Raw genomic sequence first — 21,718 nt, 5'->3', positions numbered from 1 at the left:
ATAACAATTCAAAACAAATCCTTGCACAATAGTCGGCGGTGCGTGTCCTGTATAGCGAAACCTCCCACATAGTCTTATCTGCTCCATTTGCCTTCACGAGAACACTCTTTAGGAAGAGGCCAATCACCACACACAGATGGGAGCCGAGGACAGGAACCCAGTCTCTTTCTTGACCCAGCAGGCCTGTTATCGTGTAGCCTCGCATTTATTCGTCACCGATGGACAGCAGTGTTCTCTTTGTTTCACTCAGTGTGAAATGCCTGAAATGCAAAAACTCTCTCTGTGCTTTCATGTCGTTTTTCTCCATGTGCCCAAAGAGAAATCCCCAGTGAAATCCCTCTGTAAGAAGCTTGTTGTTTGATTGCAGCAGCTGCAAATTTTTCAGTAATTTGCATAATTGTTTGCTATGCGCTGCCATACCTGTGCAGTGTTCCCCTTGAATCGTCTTACCTTATTAAATCTGTTTCGTTTATTCATTGACAAATCAGTTCTTATACACACACACACACACACACACACACACGCTGAAACCGTTTGTCCTAAGCAGAGTCGTGGCGAGCCAGAGCCTAACCCAGCAGCACAGGGCGCAAGGCTAGAGGGGACACACGCAGGACAGGACGCCAGTCCATCACAAGGCACCCCAAGCAGGACTCGAACCCCAGACCCACCAGAGAGCAGGACCCAGCTCAACCCACTGCGCCACTGTGCCCCTGTGCCAAAACTACATTTTCCCTCAATTTACAAAATAATCCATTAACCAGAAAACACTGCATTTTGTAATGAGCCGCATCATTGTGGATTGTCATGTTTCAGTTTGTAGCTGAGAATTGTGGGTAAAATTGAATTAAGTGTTCAACCACTGTAAGGGCTCATGGGGAATATAAGGGGGGGGGGGGGGATCGGTTGGGCAGTGTGAGGGACAAGAAAAGCCTGAGGGGCACTGAGTGGGCGGGGAAGGCTGGTTTGAGGAAAAGGGCTCCTCAAAGTTATTTTATTCTGTTATTATCCTTTAGTTTTTTTCAGTACTTTCAGTCCGCTGCACATTGTAGCTGAGATGAGTTGACTCAAATAAAACCATCTAAATGATGGGTGGTCTCTGCTAAACTGTTCATCACACCTTTAGATAGTTTTGGTTTCCTGAATGAACCACCTTCAGAAAATGAGTTTACTGTGTTTTCACAATCCACCCCTTTGCTTTGCCATTGAAAATTAAGAGATTAAGTGGGATACAGGGAATGGCTTCCATACCTTCTTTCATGCCATGAGCAGTCAAGAGTAGCATAGTAATTTGCTGCTCTTCTGTCCAAAGGAATGCCATCATTGTTGTCCTTCAGCTATGTGCTCCTACCCCCCAGAGAGTGGCGAGTGGATGGGAACAGCCTCCAGCTTCAAATATGGGTCCCTGGTTCTGGACACATTTTCCCATGGGCACACAGAACTGTTTCTAAACACAGGAACATTGCGTACAGGACCGTGTTTATGCCTACAAAGGACCAGAGATCTTCTGCTGGGAAAGGATGTGCTGCTGCTTTGTTTGGTGCCAGGATTTTTTAAATTTTATCATTATTATTATTATTATTATTATTATTATTATTATTATTATTATCATCTTGCTGCTCCATAAGCTAAGAGATGCCTTATCCGTGTTCTACCATTGAACAAGGCACTTAAACATATGTCCTGGTGGATATTGTTCTGAAGCAACTTACTTGAATTGTGAGAAACTGTGAATAACACAATTTAAAGACACTTTGTTCTCAAACTCGTACTAATCTTTGATATTTAAGATAAGGTAAAACTTTATTCATCCCAAAGGAAATTCTTGTGCCAGAGATTGCTCAAACAGATTAACCACAACAATTAAATATAAGTAAAAGTAAAAAAAAAAAAAAAAAAGTTGACACACAGTAAGAAAGCAAAGTGAAAGGTAGAAAGTAACACAACACATGATATTACACCTTATATTACCTCATTATATTAAAATTTAAAAACAATTTAAAACAATTGCACATGATATTAAATGGTTATATTGCTAGTAATGTTGAAGAAGTAATGATATTGCACATAATAATTATACAGTTATACTCGATGTCACCACTTTACTCCCTACAGAAGGGGGAAGAGTTATACAAATTGATGGCCACTGGTATAAAAGACCTCCTATGGTGTTCGGTGGTACACCTCGATGGTCTTAATCTACGGCTGAAGCTGCTCCGCTGTGCTTCCAACGTGGCATGCAGGGGATGAGAGGCATTATCCATAATACTGAGTAGTTTCCTCAGTATCCTCCTCTCTAACACCTCCACCAAAGATTCCAATTCCACCCCCAGGACAGTGCCAGATTCCTGATGAGCTTATTGAGTCTATTAGCATCGGCTGCTTTCATCCTGCTGCCCCAGCACACTACAGCGTATATATATTTAGCTTTTCTCCACAGCAGCATAACTGTAAGCTGTGTACAATTATTTATCCATTTGTACAGCTGGGAGGATATCAGCGCAGCAATTTATGGTTAGTTCTTCGCTCAAGGCTACTAAAACTGTAGGTGAGATTCAAACCTGCAACCCTTGTATCCAAAGGCTGCGGTGCCAAACGGTACGCTACCAGTTGGCCCTGTGTCATATATCTCGTACCGTGGCAGTGTGTCGCTCTTTGATCGCTCTTCTTTTTTACGGTTGACTGAATGACTCCTTTTGTCTGCTCAAAGGATGTTTTTCTGATTTTCGTGCAATTTCGTACAGTGCTTGTTACAAAGGCAGACTGTAAATGAATGGGCCATTAGAGCGGCTGGAATTTGTCTGCCTTTCTCCTTCTGACCAGATGATAAATGCTGTTTTTGACCGCATGCGATATAAATGGGCAAAACAGTCTGCGTTTGTTGTTGCCTTCTTTGTTTTGGAGACAGGCTGGTGCTGTTCAGTGATTGGAATGGAGTTTATGGGATTGTGCTCCATCCACCTTAGCAATAATTAACAAGTGTTCTGTGCAGTTTGATTGTCCTTGTCTTTTTTTAATTTTTTTTTCTTCTCCCATTTGACAACGACCAAAGGTTCTTACCTGACTTTAGCCTGCGCTGTCCCGTGTGTGAGAGAGCCTTCCATCAGTGAGGGTTGCTGTGGGAAACTGGGCTTCAACATCCTGCTCTCAGAGTGGAAGCAGCCTACCTCTCTCACTCTCTCTCTCACACACACACAAAAACCCCTGCTGCAGTGGCATGAACAGGGAGGGAATCAAAGGATAAAAAAAAATGTCCCCTATCCCCACCCTGAAAAATGAAAAAGGGGGGGGGGGGAAATCAGTGCCAGTGTGACAGTCAGCACTGTGTGGGCAGTCATAGCAGTGAAACGCGTAGGTAGGAGTCAAATCCTGATATTCACGCCTAAGTTTTCCCGCTCGTAAAATGTCAAGCTACCATTGTAGAGACTTTGACATGTACAGTAGAACGTGTTCAGGGCCACTCAGGGTCTTCCTGAGCAGTACCCATCATTAATCCCTGCCTGTCGGTCCCTCGTGTCTGCAGAGTGCACTGCAGGTCACATCCCAGCGTTACCAAGATGTGGTTGCGAATCTCCAGCCCCTCCTTCCCTGTCAGTCCCGCTCGGTGCGGTTCGGTCGGGATTCTCGCTCCAAGGAGGCGGAACAGGCTTTCAGTGAAGCTTTGGAGTCCCACCTTGCCCCCGGGTACAAAATGCACCGAAACACGAATAGCGTGAGCCGTAAAATGTCTCTTTTCTTGCTTCGAAGTCACAGCAGGTGGCTGCTTGCGCTTTTATTTAAGCTGCTTTGAGTGTCTCTGGTTTCACAGATGCTAAAGGCAGGAAGCAGGGAGAGAATGGAAACCCCCCCAAATCGTAAGTAACGCTGTTGTACTTGGTGCCGCTACGCAGTGCAGAGGGGATTCCATTGGCATTAGAGAACTGAGGATCCCTAGTGCAGGAGCACATGTTGGGGCTGAGCTCTAGTACAGTGGTGCTCGCTGTGTACTCCCACTGCTCACCTCACACACTCACTCTGTCCTCTTCAATCACTGCACCCCTTTTGTTTCTTATGGAAAAAGGGTTTTATGTCACCAAAAATGAATTAAAATACCACCAGGGATGGCACCAGCATATTTTTTGATATTTGAATCAAGTTATTTGGACCTTGTCTTTTAATGTTTTACTTGCATTTATTCATCCATCCATTCACTATCAGTTACTACTTGTTCAAAGCAGCGCTGCGATGTTCCACAGTCTGTCCCAGAAGCACTCCCAGGCAGGGGGAGAGAGGCAGAGTGAAGCCTCGACGGAGACTGTTAGAGACCCTGTGTACCGTAAAAAATCAGATCCCCACCTCCAGCTGTAGTACCCTTGAGCAAGGTACTCACCCTAAATTGCTCCACTGTATAAATGGGTACATAATTGTAGGTAGATTAACACTGTAAGTCGTTTTGAAGGTATGTGTAAGTGTCCGCTAAATGCATAGAAGTATTGAATGTGCGATTTCAGTTGGAATATTAAATGTATTCAGGAGTTATGATTGGCTGAGATTGTCAGCGTAATGGAGACAAGGAATTAGTTCTCTTATGTTGCCTCTTCCTTCTCTGGACCACCAGGGATGGGGGTTGAGCTTCACTTATTTTCACACCTTTACACTACTTGTATGTTTCTACTACACACAGGATTTTCTCTACAGAAGCATACAGAATTGGTCATTACACACCTATTGTGTGAGAAGCTCATTATTATTATTATGCCTCTTTTGTTAGTTGAGAAAGACTAATTCGGAGGGACACAAGGGGTTCACATACTTTCTAACAGCACTCTAGTTATACTACATATTTTCATAAGCTGCTGCGGAGGATTTTGCAGTGCTAGACCCTGTTATATCAGGGTCGAGTGTAGGTATGGAAGGGGGCGAAGTGAATAGTGTGATTTTCACATGCCCTGTGTAGGAGCCATGAGAAAAGGATAAAATGTGTGAAGCTCGTGGAGAATGCTGATGTTTGTGCAGTCGGTGGAATCCGCTCCTTCATTAAGGGTACAGTGGGGATACAAAAGCGTGGAGTTAGAGTTGGGGGGGGGCACGGCGAACGGGAAAAGGAAGGAGACTGAAGGACGGCTGCCGGACAAAAAAGGAAGGTACTCGAGGAAGGACGGGTGAAGGACAGTGACGGGAAAGGAAACAAGGGGGACGAGAGCTCCAGGAAGACTGAGAAATACTGTGAGTATATGAGGCCGATGTGAAGAAGGAGGATTTGTGCCACAAATTGAGGAGGGAATGGACACATTTGGGCTTATCGCTTCGATGCAGCACTTGTAGGCAGAATAATCCAGGTTCTAATCTCCGTAAAGCCCTCCTCCCTTCCCTGCCAATGTCCAGCTGGCCTGGCTTGTCCTCGCTGTCCAGGGAGCTTGTCCAGTTTGGGAGTCCTGGCAGTGCACCCCCGTCATTGGGTTTCTGCTCGCACAGTATGCTGCAGGGCATGGTGAAAAGGGAAGGGGATCGCTGTCATTTACCACTCACTGCGGGGTGTTTCCACTCTCAGCTTGGTCATCACTCTGCAATATCCATGGAAACACATATGTAATATGCATCAAATAGATATGCAACACTGTAAGTGTGCAAGAGTTTGCAGTTGTGTATTTATCAATTGTTTCCATTAAGAATATAAGCGAAGCAAATTGATTTATGCATTTGGATGAGGTAACAGGTTGACTTTTTTTTTTTCTCTCTCTCTCTCTTTCTTATGAGAATAACCACCCAAACTCTGTGGGAATGATCATTACAAGAGTCACCAAATCAGGACTTGTACTAAAACAGAAAGTTGGGATGTAGCCAGGAGAACAAGCTCAAGCAAGTGAAGTAATGTGTGTGCTGTTAAAAAAAAAAAAAAAAAAAAAAAACAAGGGAGGGCTAGGGGGAAAATAAAAAAATTACACACTAAAGGAAACTGCTTGTTTTCAAAACCAAGAAATATTATTGTACTCTGAGACTTACTGACACATACTGAACAGAAAAGAATTTTATCGATAGTTTTATTGTTGGTTTTTTTTTTGTTTGCTTTTTCCTTAAGGAATGTTGAACACGTCAGTCTTTTCTCTGTATCTGACCATTTGAACACTTTGTAGAAGGATACACAGAATTGATCGAACACTACTCTGTAATAGTAACACAGTACAATTGCAGTTATTTGAAGAAACACTTCTTATTCCATTCCCCATAAGGCAAGTGCAATAAAATTACAGTGTCCAGGACTTGTTGTCGTCTAAATTGCAACATGGAGCGGTGGTACAGTGTCTAGCGCTGCTGTCTCACAGCTTCTGGGTGGTGCAAGAGGATGTGGGTCTGTGTGGAGTTTGCATGTTTTCCCTCTGTCTGTGCAGGTGTCCTGGGTGCTCTGGTTTCCTCTCACAGTCCAAAGACCTACTGTTCAGGTTTATCCATAGAGTGTGACAGAGAGAGTGTGTTCCACTGATGTATGGATGAGTGACCCATTGTAAGTAGTGTATCTAGCAGTGTAAGTCACCTTGGTCAATAAGGTGTGTGGGCTGATAACACTATATAGTATCCATTGTAAGTTGCTTTGGAGAAAAGTATCTGTTATCTGTTTAACAAAATGTATGTAAAATGTAAACATTGCCCGAAAAAAAGACTTGTCAAAATTCCCTGTTCAACAGCTTGAAGCTTTTTCAATACTTATTTAATGTTTATGTGAAAGATAGAGAAGTAGAGGAGGGAGCAATTTCTCTATAAATCACGATACGCAAAAAGACAGCAGGTGGCCTTAACAGGTTATATTCACTTCAAGGTACAAACAGAAATTGTTTCAGTTAAACATTCCCCGCCTTGTAAGGGGGTGAAGTTCTCATTTGCTTTGAGTAAAATAATTTGCTTGGTAACAGAATTGTAAACACACATTATAACATTTTGTATAATTGTTTTTATTAATTTTTTTTTTTTTTTTTACACACATCTACATGCACTAAGTAGAACAACAGGGATCAATAAATAAAACAATAAAAGAAAAAAAATCATATGTTAAATGCTCCTCCCACCACATTGACTTATATTTTAGTTGACACACCATTGAAAGAGTGTCCACATTGCTATGGCACAATGTGCACACCATTCGGAGCTTGGTGGACTGGCCCTCTGGCCTCTGGGCAGCGCAGGCTATATATAGCAGGCAGTGTAGCTGCGGATTGACAGCAATCGTCATTCCTCCTGTTAAATGGAGCCCGAAGCTCTCGGCGTTCCGGGGTCTGCTTCCTCGGTCCTTGCACACTCTACACAATTGCTGTCACCAAGGAGCTCAAGAAAAAACTGACAGTTGGGTGGGAGTGGGGAGCAGAGTGGAAGTGGCAATTTTGGGACATTCCGTTCATTTTGAGTGGCGCTCCTGCACATGGCACTGGGTGGGAGGCCTACGCCGCTACACCAAGAGCCTAAGAGATGAGCTTTGACACGAGTTTAGCACTTGCGTTATGGACATAAACTTATGACCCGCAAAGTGACATGTTCAAGTCCTTGAAGAAGTTGTTATAGTGATTTGTTGCCCTGCTGTAAAACTGGGTATAGTTGGTGGACTACTCCATGGGAGCTGTTTGGGGCAACGTGTCTGCAAAACGGCTAAAGGAAACGGCTATTTGAAAACCGTCAAGTGTCGTGATCAAGGCTGCAGTCAGAGTGACCTGTGAAGCATCATTTGCACTTTGCATCGTTCCTGCTGTTCAGAGTGATTTGGAAAGCACTTCTTTGCCTCCCCGCTTTTTTGTGTTTAGGTTTGTATCCACGCAAAGCCCAGTGTTGCGGAACTCCAAGTGCTAATCGGCATCTTCTCCATCTTTATTTCTCCACCTTTCAGAGGAACATGGAATGCAGGCCTCACTGAGTTACTGTTCAATTTAAAGAGCATTCAACCGTAACCCAAGGAATCTGGCTGCAGCTTGAAAGCATGTCGGCTCGTCCGTCGGCTCCAAGCTCACGGGAATGGCTTACAGACACCTCACCCCCCAGCACTACACCTGCATCTGCCCGCTTTAGTAAGACCTCAAAGAACCTGGTTGATTATTTGGGTTTAGTTGTTCTTGACTTTCATTATCATCACTTCTTTCTTTTGGGCAACACCTCTGTCCAAAGCACTTTACGACTTGAACCGTGTTAAACTGCAAAGTTTGCCGCAGCATTGCATGCTGGCAGGTATTGAGCTCAGTACAGCTGCAGGCTGGTGGGAGCATGTATTCTTCACATGTATTTCTTTTATTTTTACGCCCGAGTACAGAACGGCAGACTTAGAGATTTCTTGATGGGGCTCCTCTATGGACATCTGTGGCTGTGGCTGCAGTCGAGCCGCTTTCCGCGGGTATTTCCTCTTAATGTACGCAGGCGTTTTCACAAGCCCCACAGGGAGAAGCCCGGCCCCTATAAACTCATGTAAAAGGAAACAAGGGCTGCTGGAACGCCCAGGCGACTTCGCCAACTGCCGAAAGCGCTCTGATCTGCCCACAGGGGCGACAATTAGGGAAATTGAGCACAGTCTCTCTCTCTCTCTCTCTCTCTCTCTCTGCTTCTGCATTGTTTGGAATGAGGATGTGCCATGTGGTTTTGCAGAATCCTTGTCAGCTTCAATAGAAGTGCACAAGGAAGTACAGGGACCTGGAACGCAAATGCATTGTATCTCTTGGGTGAAAGCACTTACCATAATCCAGTGAGTCTCATAGTTTTTTTGGATTATTGTGGCTTTCATAAGTAGACATCTTGCAACCTGAGCTTGAAGGTGGAACCTCGTTTGACCTGGAGTTTAGGGACACCAGACCATATACTCATGCTGTCTTGTGAGCTTCGATCCAATGCTTGGCTAGGAATAACATAACTTGCATTGTCTTATTTTGTTGGTAGTAGTAATGAACCGAAACCTGACCTAAAACACTCTAGTATATTCCAACGCAATATTTTTCAGCAGGCTCCTTACCATTTAGTGTATTTTTAAGACCATACACGCATTCCTTACCTCATCGGTTTAATTTGATCCATTTATTCCACAAATTCCCACTGTGCCAGGGTCATATTTCAGATTTAAAAAACAAGAAATGGTTCCCACTTTTGGTGCCTCTGTGTATTTCCCCTCGTGAGTGTGTTCGCAGTACTGCTACTAGTTCACCACCGCCAGCACTGCCACACTTGTCTCCAGTAGCGTCGGTTTAAAATGTGTAAAAGGGAATGTTTAAAAATGACATAAAACACACTGCGCTCCACACCTGTTTCAGAAAGGGACCTTTCAGTAGCACGCACACACACACACATTAGTTGAAACTGCTTATCCCAAACGGGGTCGCGGCAAACCGGAGCCTAACCCTGCAGCACAGGGCGTAAGGCTGAAGGAGGAGGGGACACACCCAGGATGGGATGCCAGTCTGTCACAGGGCACCCCAAGCGGGACTCGAACCCCAGACCTGCCAGAGAACAGGACCCGGTCAAACCCGCTGCACCACTGTGCCCCCTCCCTTTCTCTAGCACCGTGTTTTTGATTCAAAATGTGAAAAACACTGAGCAAAGTGCTTCTTTTGTGAATCAAATAGCCAAACCATTGGAAAAGCAGTTGAATAAAAACAAGTGAATAAAAGCTTAACATTAAAGGACAAGCTACAATTTTTTGTCACAAGCTCATGCAATTTCCTTCTCAGTAAAGATTTGATTAATTTATTTAAATAATGTAAAATATGTTAATTGTTTTTTTCCCCCCCATATATATACTTTTTATTTTGGTGACTTTGTATGTCTGCAGATGACTGTACTGCCCATGGAGTTTTTTTTATTGCTTGCAATTTTAGATTGTTTCTCTCATTGGATTCTTTTTTTTTTTTTTTCCCCCCCACCAGTCTGTAAATTAGTCTGAAAGCTGCGTTGCACAGAAAACTGTGTTGGTTCCTGCTATTGATTGAAATAGTACAGAGCAAAAGCAGCTTGCATTCTTACACAAAGGATAGAAAAGGAAGTACAGTAAAACCCCAATTTAACACGCCTGGATTTACCGCCAATTCGGATATAACGCAATGAGTCATTGGACCATTTTCTTTTCTATTTCCAGAAGGTGAGAAACTACATTGAAAAGTTTAAAAGTTGGCAAAGTTTACAGACTTGGCAAACTCTTACAGCACGAGTGGGTTAGAAATCCTGAAAGGCCACTTGGCCTCCGTTGGCTAGAGACCCAAGATGTGGACCACATAAAAATCCTCCAACTCCAGAAGCATTCTAGATTTCACTCTCACCCACCGATATGCTATGTTCAAACAAGAAACACACGATCACGTTTTTAAAAAATAAACTGTAAATGATGATTACTGATACGCCACTGTAGTTAGTAGTGTTTATACATACAGTACATGTATTCTTGAATGTTTTTATCAAACTCGCTCTGAGTAGAATGAGAGCAAAATGAATTTTTATAACTTGCGTGAATGTAAACATGTGGTTTTAAGCCCAAAGTACTTTTTGTTGAATCTTTTTGTTGTTTAATTAAAAAGATTTAAGAAAAATTAGTGTTTTAATTTATACTGTAACAACAACCAGTAATTTGCGGAATTCCTTAATTCAAAGGTAATATACTTGCCAGAAAGTAAATGTGCAAAAAACGGGTCAAACGGCAAAAATAGGGGTGATTTTATAATGTTCGATCAACATTTGGCCAGTTTGAATGCTGATTTTCTTGAACCCCGATTCACCCAAAAACATGAGTATATTTTTATAAGACATTGTAGCTTTTGTTGTAAGGAGCCAATTATATGAGGGCACAGTGTTTTAATATTTCCTATGAGTGCATCTACAGGGTAATCAGCCTTCATTTTTGTGTGAAAGTCCATAACTTGGCCATGCAGCGTAAACACTGCTTAGCGCTCGTAAAAATGCAATGTACATCAAAGTCGTGAGCTGTTGTGAATAAATGCATAATTAAATATTATCCTTTGTGTGCTTTTCAAAGGAGCCAGTGGTGTGTGATGGGGCAGAAGGGAGAGGAGCCTGTGTGTGTGGGAGTGGGTGGATCAGGGTTTCCAGTCAGTTCTACGTCGGTGCCACATGCTAAGGATTTCCCCCCCCTTTATTATTTACGCTATGTCCCGTCTGTGCCCTCTGTGGTACGGCGTCTGACAACACCCATCTCAGGAGCAAATGAAAAAGCAGTACTGAATAAAGACGTTTGCATCATTGACAACCTGAATTTTTTCTGTTACTGAAGTAGGGTAACAAAGGGTCCAAAATGTAAAACTGCTGAATCCCTCCTAGTGTTGTAGAAGGGAGGGAAATCACATCTCACATCTGTTTCTTCCTGCCCTCCTGAAATCTTTGTCATTTCAGTCTTTCTCTGTTGTTATGTTAATTTTTATGTGTTATTTTTATGTATGTACACTTAAATTGGTAGCTACTAGAATAACATTCTCCTCAAATTTTAGATTCAAAAGATTAAAATTTAAGGGGTGAGAACGCAATGTGCAAAATGTACAAGCCGGTAAATTCTTTGTGAAGGCACTTCATTCTTGTTTCAAATTGCATTTAACATTTTACTACAATACTTCCCTACATTTCATTAGAGCGTTCCCCCACTTCAGAATATGATACACCAGGGTATTTGCATACGTTTTACATTGTTACAATATTTTATATAAATAGTGTATACTTTATTACCCTTTACATTGTTATGATGGTACAAAAAGGTGCCTGCGTTGTGTTTTTGTTATGGGAGCCAAAATCAAAATTAAGGCGCCATTTGGGTCACAGCAAGTGCCTCCCACAATCTCTACAGCCCACCCCTGAGGACACCACCGTCCCCTGAAGTACCGCACCCATGTCAGCCCGTTTGTCACGGCCCCTCCTCCAGAAGCACTAGATACTCTTCTCTGTAGTGGCACCGGGGCGATTTTGAGGGTGACGCCGCTGTCGTGCTTCTTTCGTTAATCCGGCTCACTGTCTCCTCCACTCCCCTGGGACCCTCACACAGCTGCCCCCTCTTTGCACGGTTGTTTCAAGGGGGGTGTGGCCAACCCTTCTTCTGGGGGACCCAAGCCAGCTGGGACTCGGAGGCGCTCCTCTTTCACTGGCCAGAAATAGGCATGGCCGTTAGATGGGCCCTCTCTCCGTCCAGCTCCTGGGGTATGGGTTCAGAACAGCCATTCAACACAGCAGGAACAACAGTGTAAAGATGGAGTAAACGCTCATGGGAGCACTTAAGAGAATTTCTGAGCACAATAAATTGCTGGTTAATAGAGAGCTACAGTGAAAGATTATCAACAAACAAATTAACAGCTCATCTACTTGCTCTCTTCTACCGAAGAGTAAAGACTAAAAGTTATTGGACTAACTAATTAATCATTTTAAAATTTGTCTAGAGGCAAATGCCTTTCACTTGTGTGGCCGGTCAGTCACAGAAATGGCCACCATTATAACGAAAATCTCTAGTTAAATTTACTTCCAAACTCTGATGATATTCAGATACATGCACGATGCCTGAAGTTGACAGCAGTTAATATATTACTATTTTCCTTGTTGTAGCTGCTATTTATTTAATCGATTTTAGCAGTACTAAACTTGTTGAGGAATTTCACATCATTAAAAACTCTTTAGTTTATATTTTATGTTGCACTTTGTGTTTATTTTGTCTCACAGATGTACACATTTTTATAGATCATTTTCTAACTGCTGTGACAAAGGTGACAGGCTGTACCTAATAAAAACACACACACACACACACACATTTTCTGAACCGCTTGTCCCATATGGGGTCGCGGGGAGCCGGAGCCTACCCGGCAACACATGGCGCAAGGCCGGAGGGGGAGGAGACACACCCAGGACGGGACGCCAGTCCGTCGCAAGGCACCCCAAGCAGGACTCAAACCCTAGACCCACCAGAGAGCAGGACCCGGTCCAACCCACTGCACCACCGCGCCCCCCCCCCAATAAAAACAAAAGCTACAAAAAGTAATGTGTGTGTCGTGTGCGTTGTTCACATTGAGGTTCTTGCCAAGGCGTCAGTGTGCAGTGTAGTCAAACGCAGGCATGTCACGTTGAAGATTAAAAGTTTATTTGAAAGTTTGGTAAACAGTCTTAAAATGAAATGCTCTCCTACAGAAATTTAAGAAGTTGGAATTTTTTTTGACTGTTTAGTTCAAAACGGATGTTTCTCTTATTAAGCTCATTCTGTTTGTATCAGCGCAAACAGACAAAAGCAACAACCAAAACAAACAAAATGGGTACTGGGAAGCCTCGGTAGCTGCCCCCTCAGGCACCATCTTACCAATTTTTCAGCATAATGGTGGCTTTTACAGTGTTGGCTGCATTTGTGAGTGCACATAAAAGCACGTTCAGCATTAGCAAAGTGTGAAAGAAAAGGAAACAGCCACGGCTGTGGAGGTCTGCTTCCTGACCTTTGACCCCATCCTCTGTGTCACATAGGCCCAGCAGCGGGACACCTTCGTGCAGGAGCGCTACGGGAGGTACCGCCTCAGCGACCCTTTTCTGGCGCTGCAGCGGGACGGCGAGGTGGCCCGGGGACTCTCCAAGGGGGACGGGACTCCCCCCGGCTCTGCCTCCTGCCTTGCGCCCAGCCCCCTGACGGTGCTTCAGCTCGTGGTGGCCCACTGCAAGAAGATGCAGCAGAAGACCATGGCACAGCTGGCAGCAGCAGAGAAGCGACACAGAAAGGTAGGGCCATAGAGATGGTTGGATGCCCCGTCGTGTCACCATCCTCTCCTTTGCAAACATGTAAAACTCCTGCCAGTGTTCGCAAGTGTTCTACCCAAAACAGCTGTAATAAACATGTCACAAGTTTAACATAACGTGTACAGCTATTAAAAAAAAGAAGATGCTTCAGATCTACAATAATGTGATTTTAAATAAAATTGCTTATTTTTTAGCCAGTGTGCTGTTTTATGGTTCTTTTCAGACATTTAACTTTCAGTGAATGTTTACAACGATTAATACAAAAGAATTTCTTAGTCCATACGCTTAATTGAACAAATAGCAGTGACTCACAGAATAACCTGTTTTTATTCTGTTCAATTCCAGACATCCCAACTTTCAAGAGGTGTCCTTGCTGAAAGTTGTCACAGCTATATATTTAAACATATATTTATCATGATTTTGGAACATGGGGGTAGGGACTTGCCAGCAGACAAACTTTCCAGGTGATTATGGATCCCTTATGACAATTGGAGGAGGTTTTGGGGATGTCTGCAGTTCTCATTATACAGAAAAAAGGCACATTCTTCACATATTAAATGTATTTCAGCTCACTTCTTCGGAGGAATGAACTCGATTGTTAGCAAAGGCGGGATGAAACGTAACTCGGGCTCTGATTGGTCAGAACTAAATTGTAATTGGTCACTGGTAGTGAACTTACCGAATGAAATCAACAAATGAAGTCAGCTGACAGTGAACACATATAGGTTGTATTGAATTTATTTTAAGGTTTAACAGTGGGTTAAATGCATACCTTGTTCAGTACAGAAAGCAAAATGCATAACACCATTTTATACAAAAACAATCCCCAGCCCTCCAATAAAGACATTCAGAAAAAAATTATAGAAGGAAGCAAGTAAACAAGCAAATAAAATTAGTAAAAACTTAAAAAAGGGCATGAAGAGAAATGTAACAAGAAAAATACATAGACATATAACAAAGCAGAATGTAAAGGCGTTAAGAGGCAAGTGGGAATTCCAGGTCTGCATTAATAATAACTGGATCATTTTTAATTAATTAATTAATTTTAATTAATTAAAACATTAAATGGTAAAAGTCCCAAAACGAAAAGAGAGTGATGGGGTTTGTTCTCTGCAGAGGTTGTCTTTTCACTTAGAAAACCAACAGGTTTGGGATACTACTATTCTGTGCTAAACTTCCTGGTTATGGGTTTGGAGCAGTCGGTCAGCAGCACAGCCCACAGTGCGCAATAAATGATCATGGAACAGTTTCATAAAGTTGCAGGACACAGCTATTTATTTTGACCACATACAGAAACTTAATTTTGCTTAGCGAAACAAACATGGGAGAACAGAGTCCTGCTTCCCATGATGTTGACTATCTCAACCAGTGGAAATCAATAAGGTAACTCCAGTATCACAAAGGAAACAGCACATTCAGCACCTTTATTATTATTATACTGTATTAGTATTATTTCTTGTTATAAATTTTTTTAGTAGACACTTTTCTCCCGCGATTCTTATAACGTTAGGCTACTCGCAGTGATTCACCCATTTATGCAGTGTTAATTAAGTGTAGGTACCTTGCTCAAGGGTTTTAGAGCAGAAGGCGAGATTCATATCTGGGTCCCCAATGCAAGGCAGCTGCTCTAAGCACTGCGCCCCCTGCTGCCCCTACAGTGAAACAAGCCGTGCAGATTTTTCCTCTGGTCACACCCCCATTGCTACCATTTTATTTTGGCTAGTATTCAACATCGCAGATATGTTCTGAAACACATGTATCCCTTTAAAAACAACATACATGAGCGGCTCATTGAGTTGAGTGCAACGATCAAAGGAGAATGGAAGCCATGCCAGACCGGCACATGTCCAGTGTCAACAAGAGCAGCAGCAGCAGGGAGCCCGTTGTGACTCGCAGCTTCTCAGCCCTCCTGTGCATCTGTCACACTCTTTTTTTGTCGAAGGGAAGAGATGCCACATGGTTTCCTGATTTGGGGTGTTTCCTATGCCTCACTCAGTGCAGCCTGTTTGAATAAGGCAGTGTGTGTGCATGTGTGTGTGCCAAAACACTGACCCCTCCGCCCCCTGCACCCCCCTCCTGTCCCACATTGTTCCAGCTGCTCTTTGTGTTCCGAGGCTTCGCTTAACAGAATAAAATGTGAAAGGGGGTCGGAGGAAGGGTGGGCCCTGGATGGTGGGATGGGGGTGTGCAGGGGTGCCTGTTCATGGCAGGTGGTGATTTCTGGTAACTGGTAAAGTGAACTTGCTTTGGAACTCAGAAGTGCTTCTCCAGTGAAAAAGCCCATTCTGAAAGAGGATGGGCAGCATGGTGGCACAGCAAGTAGTGCTGCTGTCTCACAGCACCTGGGTGGTGCGAGAGGGTGTGGGTTCAATCCCTTCTCAATCTCTGTGGAGTTTGCATGTTCTCCCCGTGTCTGTGTGAGTTTCCTCCGGGTGTTCTGGTTTCCTCCCGTAGTACGAAGACATGCTGTTCAGGTTCCACCATAGTGTGTGAATGACAGAGAGAGTGTGTTGCAGTGATGTATGGTTGAGTGACCCAGTGTAAGTAGTGTATCTAGTAGTGTAAGTCACCTTGGTGAATAAGGTGTGTGGGCTGATAACATTACATAGAGTTCATCAGAAGTTTCTTCTCTAATCTGACTCTTTTTTTTAACTAATTATATTTTTACAAATTTTTTACCATCTGGCTGCATTTTTTTTTTTTCTTTTTTTACTGTATCAATTTAGGAAACGTGCTCAGTGGTACTACAGTAGTAGGTGGTTGGATATTAAAATATTAATATTAGTTATCAAAACAACTTAAGAAAGGAGTTTTCTTTCATTAATTACTATCTACTGTTATGTACTTTTCAGCTCTTTTGTGGTTAGTATGTACCATTTATTTAACAAATGTCCACAGAGCAAGCAAGCGTACATGTTATAGTTGGTGTTTATTCAGCGTTCACTGTAAAAACCAAATGAGAACAATGAGGACTAGAGGAATCAATGAAAATGAACTGACAGTCAGTGGACATGAGGACACGGTTTGGACAGTCCAAATTGGGACATGGTCACTGAGACCACAACAGGTGTAACTCATGAACAGGGTTGATGGAGGTGGAGAACTTACGAGACAGACTGTAACCGGGAACAGGAGCACATGGTGGTTCTGGTCTCGTTCTGCTCAGCACTCGGGAGACTCTTGATGTCAGAGTTGCGTGCGTTGTCGTAAATGCAGCGATAACCCCTGTAACCCAAAGTCGTGGGACTAAATGAAACTGCCCGCAAGGTGGAACCCTCAGAACCCGAACTGTCAAGTTGCTAGGTGTCGCTGTCACTTAACTCATTCCGGCCTCTGGTCCCCTGCAGTGGAGCGACCCCTATTGACTGTGTCTCCTGTTTGTGGCAGGTGATTGCAGACCTAGAGGAGGAGAAGCGGCGCCACGCGCAGGACACAGCAGAAGGGGATGACGTCACGTACATGCTGGAGAAAGAGCGGGAGCGGCTGCTGCAGCAGGTGGTGCTTCCTCTCTGCTTCTCTGCCATATCTGAAGGGTTCCTAGCGTGGGATTGCTGGATAGAACTGGTGGGTGGGCAGGGGGACAGATGGACAGCTAGATAGACCGATGTCCCACACGACCCAACACACTCCTGAGACAGGAAGCACACAGGCCACTAGGATGCAAAATCGCTCACAGGCCCTTTAGATCCTGGTTAGACTTGGCCTGAGAAACATTGAGCCACTGCTGATATGGGAGGGGCAATGGCTTCTTTTGGTCTATTGTGTACCACAATGGGGGGTGCCGGGCTGCCCCACCCCCCACCGTCCCATTGTGGACAGATGAGGAAGTGGAGGTTCTTGAGATAGGAAACAGCTGCTAGGAGGGACCTCAACTAGCAGTGGCATGTTGTAAGAGCGCTTTCCTCCTGCTCTTCCCGTGTTGAACGCTCCACTCGCAGTGTGGCGCTGAGCGCCGGTACCTGTGTTGTCTCATCTTCATGGTCAAGATCTCCTTTTACTCCTGTTTCTCAGAGCAGCAATTCGCGCTACATAGATAAGCACTTCTGTTGGGTGCAGCATTCACCAAGTTTTATCAAGGTATTAAATTTTTACTGTCCCAGCTTTGCACTGGCTAAAATTGAAAGGCTGCACTGTTACACACATACACACACACACACACACACACTCTCACTCTGTCACTTTTAATAACAGCTTGTCCTTATCAGGGACATGGTGGTCTGGAGCCTATCCAGGATGCACGGGGAATGAGAATGGGTACACACTGGCTGTGTTGTCTTGCTGTCGTATGTTTAGAGTGTTGTAGCACTGTCATTTTTTACTTATTCATGTGCTCATTTATTCTTTTTTCTGATTAAATTTATTTTTTATTCCTTATTCTTATTTATTCTTTTTAAAGTTCACCCAAATCATATCATATGCCAGTCTGTCACAGGGCAATCACATACTCATTTACTTTCTCTCACACACACACAAACACACTACGGGCTGTGTAGGGTCAACAGTTCACCTGAAAGACATATCTTTGGGCTGAGGGTGGAAACCAGAGACCCTAGGGAAACCCAAAGGAACAGAGAGAGGACATGCAAACTCCATACAGCCTGAGCCAGATTCAAGGCAGCAGAGGTTGTGCCACAATGCACCAGTCTATGCTGACCGCATTGGCCATGGCTCAGTGTTTAACATGTGGCTGTAACCCGAGTGTAACGCGATAACTGTCCCTGTGGGTGTGAGAGGAAGAGAGAGTGCACATGTTAGAGACTCAGTCGATTCTGAAGCTGCTGTTCACCTGTGTGTGTGTGAGAGAGAGATAGAGATGGTTTCCTCCCACAGTTCAAAGACATGCTGGTCAGGTTCACCCATAGTGTGTGAGTGACACAGAGTGTGTGTGTGTTCCACCGATGTATGGATGAATGACCCAGTGTAAGTAGTGTATCTAGCAGTGAAAGTCACCTTGGTGAATAAGGTGTGTGGGCTAGTAACACTAAATAGAGTTCATTGGAAGTCGCTTTGGAGAAAATTGTCTGCTAAATTAATAAATGTAAATGTATGTGTGTGTGTGCCCACGCAGCTGGACTTTGAAAAGGCACAGGTGAAGCGCCTGGAGAAGGAGCACAAGAAGCTGGCTGCCCAGGTGGAGGAGGCTCAGGCTCAGAACGAGCAGCTGTCCTCCAGCCTGGCCCAAGAGTGCCAGCGGGCTGCCGCTCAGGCCCAAGAGGAGGGGCGGTGCATGGCGGCCCTGCAGGCGCAGCTCGAGGCGGAGCAGACACGGGCATCACGCGCCGAGGAGCGCCTCCGACTGGAGCAGGGCCACTGCCGGGAACTGCGGGCACAGCTGGAGGACGTGCGCAAGGACCTGGCTGAGAAAGTGGCAGCACCGTCCGTGTCGGCCGCGACCCAGACGGAGCCCGGTGAGAGGCTGCCAGCCCGCTCCAAGGTGAATGGCATCCATCACGGCCTGAAGGAGGGCGAGGCGGCAATGACGGTGGCACCAGAGCGGCCCAGCCCAGAGCACAATCAGGAGAATGGCGGTGTGCAATCCCCAGTCCACCCCCATGCCAGCCTATCCCCCAGCAGCACAGCCTCCTCCTCCCTCACCTCATCACCCTGTTCCTCGCCCGTGCTGGCCAAGCGCCTCGGGGGTTCCGGCGCGCTCAGCCCCAGCTACCAGTCCTCCTACCAGTCGAGTGTCACCCAGCGCTTCCAAGCAGCCCGTCATAAGTTCCAGACACAGGCGGAGCAAGATCAGATGTGCGGGCCCGCGTCCCCCCATGACTTGTCGCCCACGACGGCTGCTGCCGACTCGGCCAAGCAGCTGGCGCGTAACACCGTCACCCACGTGCTCTCACGCTTCACCGGCCAGCAGGGGGCGGCCAAGTCCCCCACCCCAAACAGCTCACCTTTCGGCACGGACTACCGCAGTCTGGCGTGCCTCTCTCCGAGCGCTAAGCCCTCGAGCCCGCTTTCGCCTGGGGGCAAATCCTCCACCGTTTCCCGGGGCACCCACCCACCACCCATCCCCCCAAAGAAGCTCAGTGCCAGCCAGTCACCCGCCTCACCTGGCACGCCCACCCGAAGCAGCCACTTCCCGGAGCTGTCGGGTGGCTGTGGGCTCACAAGCACTCAGGAAGGCTGCAAAGAGCTCGACATGGTTGTCTCCTCCTCCAGCTAGCCACCGGCGCCTCCTGCAGGCTGAAACCCACATCCTATGGCACATTAGCAGGCTTGGGGCTCTCAGGCGCGTCCTGTGTTATTTAAATTTTGGACAGCATCTCAACGGAGGTCTCAGACGTTGCTCACGCACCACCTTTATTTTGTGCGCAAATGACAACCTTGAACGCAATAAGAGCAGCACTCAGGGCGGGTGGCTGACACAGCACATGTGGCACCAGGGTTTGCTTTTTCGCTGGATGCCTCAGCTCAGCATCGTTGTTGTTGCAGTTCTCTTTCTCCTTTGTCTTATTTTCCATCCTTCGCACACTGATGTTCATCTTCGGCCCCCCTAATCCGGCCAGTGGACGCCGTCTAGAGCTCTGCTCGCAAGATCTACCAGTGCCTGTTGAGCGCTCGGCAAGTCCCCATGTGATACTTGAGATCTCCTCGGCGTGAACAGCAGCTAAATCCCCACCTGAGTCCATAGGCGGTAAAGCCCCACTGTTATGGACAGAGTGAGTGACCAGTGTCCATCCATCGAGTGCCTCCATCTCATCTGTCCATCTCCCCCTTGCTGTTAACAGCTCTCTCAGAGTTCTGCCCACCGTTTGTTCCCAGGTCATTTTTTGTGCCCGGTGTTGGATCGGTCACACCATGTCACCGGCAATTTCTTTATTTCCAGTGTATTAATGCAGGCGACCAAATGGCAAAGGGAAACGGAACACTTTATACTGAACATCTCTTCTATTGAAGCTGAAGCTGAGGCTGAACACGAACAAGGGTGAATGATGTCACCTTGTGGTTTGGTGTCTTGAGAGTTAACAATAATGCATTTTTATCTATCCATAAGAAGATGTTTCTTGACATGAATATGAACGATATTTAAAAAAAATGTATGTATGAGGGCTGTATTATTTGCTATGAGATTAGTCACTAGGGTGGAACCAACAAGGATACAGTTTCCTAACAAGGAAACAAGTTCTGCCAGAACAGATCCACTGCTTTACTTCTCTGGTTTTGTCTTTGTTACCCTCTGTAATGTGGTTTTGGTCATGAGCACCTGCACTGTTTTATTGAAAGCATACTTCATATTTAATAGAAATACAAACATTTTTTATGATAAAGGCACCGTGAACTACTGTTAATTCTAGTTTGATATTAACCTTTTTAATATTTAGGAGCAAATTCCTTGACGCTATTTTTTTTTTAGTAGTACATGAGATGATGATATGGGTTATTTCAAGGGGTTGTACATGTTTTTTTTTTTTTTTTTTTTTTTTAAATTTTGAAAGCAATTAATAGCACATACCAGAATTGTAGTTCTTATTTAATTAAAGAAAAATCCTGAAACTCCACAAAATGTAATGATTTCTTTGTGTTGAAGAGCAAAGTTGAACTGAAATATGAAGTGGAACTCAAAAGTGATCACTGAATGGAAGAAAAACAAGAAAAAGAAGAGCTCATGGTACTGAGATACGCGGCAACACGGAAGCATGGGAAGGCCCAGCCCAGCTCATCTCAATCCAGTAAGAGTGGCATAAATGCCCATTGTGGTGAAAATGAGCACAACACATGACACGTCTGTCGGTGCATTACTGACGCCCGGGAAGTGCATCATCACACGGGTCACATGTCCAGGCCAGAGTCCAGGGCTTTGTTTTTTTCAAGCTCAGCCAGGGACTCTGCACCAGTGACGTCGAAACAGCACAGCACACAGTTCGTTGTGCTTAGCGCTCTGTCGTGAAGACAATAGAGGAGCGTTCACAATGGTACACATAAAGCACATGACAGAGTAACACAGGTTGGCACCACACATGTGTCCAAGTCATAAGCGCAGCTAAAGTCACGTGGACGAAGCAAACAGTTAAATCAGTGA

At 44.9% G+C, this 21,718-nt stretch overlaps 1 protein-coding gene across 2 annotated transcripts in view; it reads left to right on the top strand.

Moving 5' to 3' along the window:
- cttnbp2nlb (CTTNBP2 N-terminal like b) overlaps positions 1-21,034 on the top strand; it is a 31,409-nt gene extending 10,375 nt beyond the window's left edge. For both annotated transcript variants that reach the window (XM_018742156.2, XM_029249381.1), the window contains exons 3-5: positions 13,426-13,674; positions 17,080-17,187; positions 18,761-21,034. In XM_018742156.2, the coding sequence (XP_018597672.2) occupies positions 13,426-13,674; positions 17,080-17,187; positions 18,761-19,861 (1,458 nt within the window). In that variant the 3' untranslated portion in view covers positions 19,862-21,034. The remainder of the gene's footprint in view (positions 1-13,425; positions 13,675-17,079; positions 17,188-18,760) is intronic.
- The last annotated feature ends 684 nt before the right edge of the window (positions 21,035-21,718 follow it).

Source organism: Scleropages formosus, chromosome 25, assembly GCF_900964775.1.
Source record: "Scleropages formosus chromosome 25, fSclFor1.1, whole genome shotgun sequence".
In the NCBI taxonomy this organism is placed as follows: domain Eukaryota; kingdom Metazoa; phylum Chordata; class Actinopteri; order Osteoglossiformes; family Osteoglossidae; genus Scleropages; species Scleropages formosus.
Note: the sequence above shows the minus strand (reverse complement) of the source record. Positions and strands in the feature narration are given on the sequence as shown.